Genomic DNA, 7182 nt, shown 5'->3' with positions numbered 1-7182 from the left:
TAATTTCTAAGCAACGAAGTATAAAAGGGAATAATTCAACTTATTCCGCAACATCAGTCAAGTAACATTTCTTTCCTTGTTCAATACCAAGCAAAATAATAAATAACAAATTATTTTTTTTTTTAAATTGATTCCGCTTTTGTCAGGTACATGCAATAAACGTGTGAAGTTTCAACTTGATGCGAAAATAGGTGTGGGTTAAATAACGTGTTCAAATTTTTTACCAGACAGACAAACAGACAGACAGAGTGAGCTGATATAAGCTTTGTGATAAACTCTTTAAGTCAATAACACCCCCTCGTGTTCAATCATTATATATTATATTATATATCTATACACTTTTTTTATCCAAATAAAATCTTATTAAAAGTTGTTCTATACTTAGAACTAATTCTGTAATAGACAATGACGTTGATGCTGGCGTTGACTGAATGAAACAAGAAACAGAAAGACCAGATCACTTGATAAACATTTCTTTGCTTAGCGAAAATAGAAAAATCAGGGACGAAAATTTCGACGAAACAACTCGTGACGCCAGGAGAGTAGCAGACGATGAGAATTGCAGCCACTGTAATCACCATGGTGACAGTTTTCTTGTCACGTCTCGTGAGAGCCTCGTTCTGATCACCGACGAAGGTGGCGCTTCTTCTCCAGTCAGACTTTTTCTTCAGACTGACCACCAAGATGGCTGTGAAGATGACGTTGCATATAAAAGCGATGACCGACAGGTAGAAGTGGGACACGTTCATTAACAGGCTGACCATCATTGTCCTGTTATTGTCCACGATCGTAAATAGAGTCCTGTTCACATTCGGATCAAAACTCCAGTCAAGGGAACTGGACGAGTATACTGGGAAGTAAAACGCCAGGTTAATACTGTAGCAGAAGAGAAGAATGACCGCAGTCCTTTTAAACGTCACGATGTTTCTGATCCTCAAAGGTAATAAAACGGAGAGACATCTCTCAGCTGTGATGTACATTGTGATCCAACAAGTGATGCGTGACATTGCGATGTTTGGAGACCCCGCCGTCAGGATCTGCACGGACAGGAAATCGATGGGCAAGTCTGCAAGCTCCAGGTATGGATTCAAACAAAACTTGTGCCAGACTTGAAAAATTAAACCAATCAGATCAGAAAGAGACATGGCAAAGAGGCTCAGGTTTATAGACACGCGCAGGCCCTGTTTGAGGAACACAGCAATGTTCAGACAGTTACCCACAATTCCAAAGACACATATCGTCATCCCGATGATCACGTGGTTGATAAGGAAAAATATTTTCTTAGTACTGTCACTCAGATATTCCTCACTATTGTTCATCGTGTCCACAGTCTAGTGAGTCTATTAGAATACAGAAGCTATTAAAACAAAACAAAAAAAAAATGAATAGATTTTTCTAAAGTAATAACAGATAAATGTATTTAAAATACGAAATATAATTTGTTTGTTTTCATATGTATGCCGTTTATATATTTCTCAATATTCTGTCATTTTCAAAATTGCATGACAAAAAAAAACCCAACTAAAACGGAAGTGTCTCTCTACTTTGTTTTCTTTGACCATAAACTAAGCAATAGAAGCTTGTTCACAGTTTATGTTGAGTCCCGGGAGCGTGACACTGTATCGGCATATGTTAATGCATGACAGACTGGCAGAGAACTGGACTATCAAATAATTATTTTAATTTGTATTTTCTGTTGGCCTCTTTCGGAGGGTTCTTTATTTTTGTTTTCGTGCGTTATGGTTCGGTAAAATGGGCATTAGCTATGGCCGGAAAGATGTCTTCGCGCATCAGTTCCCCTCTCTCAAAGTAGGCCTACCTGATGTTTCTTAAGCATCGAGTAATCGATTCATTGCTATTTTGTTTTCTTGATTCATATGCAGTCATCGACAATAAATAATAGCGTAAAGTTTCAACTTGATCCGAGAATGGAAAACGGGAGATATAATGTGTACAAGATTCCACCCAGACAGACAGAGTGAACTGACACAAAATCTTTGTTAAAAAACAACTAAAAACATCAGCTTATGTTTATCTCGAATTCTGGTCCTGGACTCCATCGAGATTCATCCCAACTGTGCCCCTTTGGTGAGATAGCCAAGTAAATGATATCACTCAGTTTGAATGTAATATATTTCGTTTGACACAATCAATGCGATGTCCTTTGTTGCACGAGACATACCATAGTAACTTAATATAAGATTGATGTTTACTAGTAAAATTCTAATTAGGCAGTTCATGAACTCCTGTCTCAGTGCATTACAATTAGAATAATACACCTTTAGTTCTGAGTCGTTGTGAAGGCTGAAATCTATTTCCAGAGATAAATATGTTAAAATAATCAAAATGCGTTTATTATTCCATAAAACTCGTAGTTAAGACTTGCAATCTGGACAGCGCGTATGTCGCTTATAATTATTAACATTAAAAATATTAATATTGAGAAACTTCAACTTAAGCCTTGATTTTGTAGTATGACTTTTAAAACTTCGTACCATAATTTTTTTTATATTTAACAACGTAAGGAGAAAAAAAAAAAAGAAACCAATCGACTTGTAATGACATGATTTATCTCTATCTTGAACATCTTCTGTTGTGAAAACGAATCATTGCTAAATGTTGAGTGTGGATAGTTTTCTCGTCTTTGTATATAGACCTAAATCTAAACTATTTACACAATTATTGTAGTTCTCCACGTCTGATCTTCCTAGGTTGTTATTGTTTTATGTGGTGTGTGTGTGTGTGAGTGTGTGTGTCAGGGTTGCGTTACAATTATATTACATAATTGTAGCATTCTTTGACATGACACCAAACGAAATGTTTATTACATCTCTATAAAAGGTAGTGGAAACCATAACTTACTAGGTAAACACAGAGTTGTGGTATTACTTTATAAATGTTAATCAATATAGTCTTGCAGTATTAGTAATAAGCTCAATACTGGTTTGTCACAGGCTGAGCTAATGGTTTCAGAATGGCTCGAATGACTATGATGTTCCTGTGTATCAATGTTTCGTTCCTCTGTTACTCTTGTTGTAACCTCGTTTCCTTAAGTCTACTTTATCTCAAAGATGGAGTCATCATTTACCTGATGTGTGTGATAGAGAACACACATAACCAAATTTTATCATTCCTTTGACAACTGTGTATATGTATGCTGACATCAACTTTTTTTTGACTGGTTGCATTGTCTAGAGTGAGTAATGGAGTATGTGTGTGTGTCATTTTACGTCTTGAGAGACGATCTTTTCCCTTTGCAACTTCTTGTGTGACTAAATAGGCCAATCCTTGATACACAGCTGCGATCACAGGTTGGGCATATGTAATCACCAGGCGCCGTTTGCATTTTCAACCTTCTTTCTACTACTGCTGTGTATGGCATCTACAAATCCCTTCTTTTATGTTCGCTTTCCATGTGAATCTAACCAGTGCCACTTTTTCCCCAGATTTTAATCAACCTAAGGGAGGCAACTCACAAGGACAGGTATTTGTTCACTGAACGTGAAAAATACTCAAGCTCCTGGACCAAGGCAAAACTCCATTGTTTCTTCTAATGCAGCGATTCTCAACCTTTTATGCTCGTCGACCCCTTTTTACAATCCACCACTCTGCCGCGACCCCCCCCCCCCCCCAAACACACAAACAGCAATGGAAGAGTAGACAATTTTCGATGGTCTTAGGAGACCCCTGGCAAATTGTCATTCGACCCCCAAGGGGGTCGCGACCCACAGGTTGAGAACCCCTGTTCTTATGTAAACATTCATACATAGTCTAGTTCCTAACAGTCCACAACTTGGGCAGAATGGAACTACCCGAACAGAACATGGAATCCTTGATAAATAAAGTAATGGAATTAACTTGTTATAATTATTTGCACTAGTCAGCACAAGTCAGATTTCTCAGGTCTCACTAGATTTATATGAAAGGAAAAAGTATGAAGCCAAGCCCACAGACCCTGACATAACTAATCTTATCTTGTGTGTTTTTTTTTTGTTTTTTTTTTAAAGACTCGTCTTCTGTGTGTAAACTTTCGTTGTCAGACCTAGATCTATGTTTTGCATCTAACAATAACTCATGGATTCAATACACAAAACTTTCTGTTGTACAGTTTATGAGGTGGTTTTACTTTAGACGTTTCTCTATTATTTATTCGTTTTATTCGCGTGGTAGAGAGGCAAAGTACGCTTGAACTTGGCTTGGCTTGACTACCTATGAAGGGGGCTCGAGGTTCGACACCCGACTCTAACAGAGTTTTGCTTACTGAGCGCCTAAAGGCAGCACGAAAAACTTTCTGCTCTGTGCTTAAATTTTGACTTTTTGACCTCTATTCAACAAAAATGTCTGAGACGGATTTTGGGAGTCATTTATATAGATCGGGTCTCAAACAGGGAAATCCTACGCCAAACTGGGAGTCGAACACTTAGTGTGGTTGTGACAGATCGTCGCATGAGGTTTGCGGGACATGTTCTCCGACAAAATGAATTACACATACCAAGAGTTGCGATGACATGGAAGCAAATACGAGGAAAGCGCAAACAGAGACGTCCTCTTATAACTTGGCGTCACACTTTTATGGAGGAGCTCAGAGCAGTGTCCCATCTGGTGGGAAGACGCTTCAGACATTACAATTTAGAGATCTTTGTGGAGATAGCTTGCGGCTCAATGCCCCGAACGGCGCGGGAGGATCAAAGTCTAACAATCATGCAGCCAATCAAGGACCTAGGTAAGGAATTTTTCACCTGTGTTCTTTTTTACACCTTTTTTTTTCTATTTGAAATATGAGTAAAATGAAACAAATAAATATAATTCAGTAAAGTCAAAATGTTATTTGACAACTTTAAAAAACATTTTGAGTGAGATATTCCGTTTGGTTTATTGTAGAAGATTCTTTAACGAAATTTAAAGAAAAATGTTATATAACAACTCATGGTTTGTGTATCAATGAAATATGTTTATTTATAATTATTGTTTAATGCATATTATTAAAATATAAATGCTTTAAATGATAAATTTGTTATCTTTGCCCTTAGAATCACTGCTTGATCTGTATACATTAAAAAATTAGCAAAATCATTTTTAAAAAAAAAATCTGTTTAAGGTCTCTAATAATATTGTTTTTAAAAAGTTCCCAATTCCGGAATAGCGCTCTATGAAGCAGATAATGTTAAGATCAACTGATTCTATTTCTAACGATTTAAATGGGTATCATGCTTAAAACATGTTTCACATGTTCCTTCAGAGTTGAAGATAATCTCCATCCAACCCTCCCGCAGGGTGACGGGAATGACTGTGGGCAGGGTATGAGCCCCGCACTATCGAGACTACTGAACGACAGTCTATCACTAGGACTCGAACTCACAATCTCAATGTTCAGATGCCAAGCATTTAGTCACAAGATCGACACTAACTTATATTTATAAAACAAAACATAAGATATGCAACTCCAATTATTTAATTTGAAGACAAATTGACACACTAACACTAGATAAATATTCGGCTACGTTTTTACTATGTTTAGATCAAACAAAATCTTGTTTAAAGTTGTTCTATATTTAGAACTAGTCCTGTAGTAGACAATGACGTTTATGCTTGCGTTGACTGAATGAAACAAGAAACAGAACGACCAGATCACATTGTACACATTCTTCTGTTTAGCGTAAATAGCGAAATCAGGAACGAAAATTTCAACGAAACAACTCGTGACGCCAGGAGAGTAGCAGACGATGAGAATGGCAGCCACTGTAATCACCATGGTGACAGTTTTCTTGTCACGTCTCGTGAGAGCCTCGTTCTGATCACCGACGAAGGTGGCGCTTCTTCGCCATTCCGATTTTTTCTTCAGACTGACCACCAAGATGGCTGTGAAGATGAAGTTGCATATAAAGGCGATGACCGACAGGTAGAAGTGGGACACGTTCATTAAAAGGCTGACCATCAGTGTCCTGTTGTTCTCAATAAATGCAAACATAGTTTTGTTAAGACTTGGATAAAAGCGCCAACCAAGGGAACTTGCCGAGTACACAGGAAGATAGAAGGAGAGGTTGATACTGTAGCAGAAGAGAAGAATGACCACAGTCCTTTTAAACGTCACGATGTTTCTGATCCTCAAAGGCAATAAAACGGAGAGACATCTCTCAGCTGTGATGTACATTGTGATCCAACATGTGATGCGTGTCATTGCGATGTTTGGAGAGCCAGCCGTCAGAATCTGCACTGTTAAAAAATCCACAGGTAAGTCAGCTAATTCCAGGTATGGGTTCAAACAAAAGTTGTGCCAGACTTGAAAAATTAAACCGATCAGATCAGAAACGGACATGGCGAACAGGCTTAAGTTCACAGACATGCGCAGACCCTGTTTTAAAAACACGGTGATGCTTAGGCAGTTTCCCACAATTCCGAGCAGACATATTGTCATGCCGAGGATCAAGTGGTTGGCAATAAAAAATACTTGCCTGTCCGTGTCACTCAGATATTCCCCGCTATTGTTCATCCTTTCAATTGTCTAGTTAGTCTCAAGAAAGAACAGTCGGAGGCATGTAGTCATGTTGTTCTATCAGACATGGACTTTAGATTCTTTTCCAATGAAAGCGGTAATGGGGAAAATATGTTCATTACATTTTTGCTAAAATCGTAATTAAGAAATTCATAAAAAATTGTAAGAAAAAAAAATGTTTTATATATATATTTATATATTCTATGTATATTAGTATGACAATTTTAATTTCTCTATAGAATTGAAAGAAAAAAAAACCACTACATGCTGGAGTTTTCTTCTTATTTTGATTCTTATAGCTGGACAATAAGAAGCAGAATTAGTATTGTTGGCAGTCTTAGGAGAGAAGCAATTGTTGAACTTTGTGTCCGAAACAGATGGAATCCACTTTATTGTGCTGTTGTTTTTTTTTTTTTTTTTTTTTTAATTTACAAATCTTTTCTAAATCTCTTGTGTTCAAGTTTTACAAATGATCTGTGTAAACACGATTGGTTCGACTCATTTGGGGCATTCCTAGAAGGTCTTGCTGTAAGATAGAGCCCCCACTGCCAACGCCGTGGACTGTAGCAAAGAGATTTTTGGTGAACTATTAAAAAGAGACAGTTTTTATCTTTGAATTCTTATTTTTTTTTAAAAAGAGATTGCTTGGGTTGTGTTATATAGTAATTAAAAATAAGAGTACCTTTAAT

At 37.2% G+C, this 7182-nt stretch overlaps 2 protein-coding genes across 2 annotated transcripts; both read right to left on the bottom strand.

Annotated features, from left to right (window-relative positions):
* Positions 1 to 344: 344 nt before the first annotated feature.
* On the bottom strand, positions 345 to 1319 carry LOC106065528 (probable G-protein coupled receptor AH9.1). Its single transcript, XM_013224367.2, has one exon. It carries the CDS (start codon positions 1317 to 1319, stop codon positions 345 to 347), a length of 975 nt encoding a protein of 324 aa, XP_013079821.2.
* Positions 1320 to 5497: 4178 nt separating this feature from the next.
* On the bottom strand, positions 5498 to 6490 carry LOC106074082 (growth hormone secretagogue receptor type 1-like). The gene has a single exon (XM_013234804.2). It carries the CDS (start codon positions 6488 to 6490, stop codon positions 5498 to 5500), a length of 993 nt encoding a protein of 330 aa, XP_013090258.2.
* Positions 6491 to 7182: the final 692 nt, after the last annotated feature.

The sequence above is a fragment of the Biomphalaria glabrata genome, chromosome 2, assembly GCF_947242115.1.
Source record: "Biomphalaria glabrata chromosome 2, xgBioGlab47.1, whole genome shotgun sequence".
NCBI classification, from domain to species: Eukaryota; Metazoa; Mollusca; class Gastropoda; family Planorbidae; genus Biomphalaria; species Biomphalaria glabrata.
Note: the sequence above shows the minus strand (reverse complement) of the source record. Positions and strands in the feature narration are given on the sequence as shown.

Coding starts and splice junctions, on each gene's coding strand:
- LOC106065528 (XM_013224367.2), bottom strand. CDS start 1,319: ATGAACAATAGTGAGGAATATCTGAGTGACAGTACTAAGAAAATATTT.
- LOC106074082 (XM_013234804.2), bottom strand. CDS start 6,490: ATGAACAATAGCGGGGAATATCTGAGTGACACGGACAGGCAAGTATTT.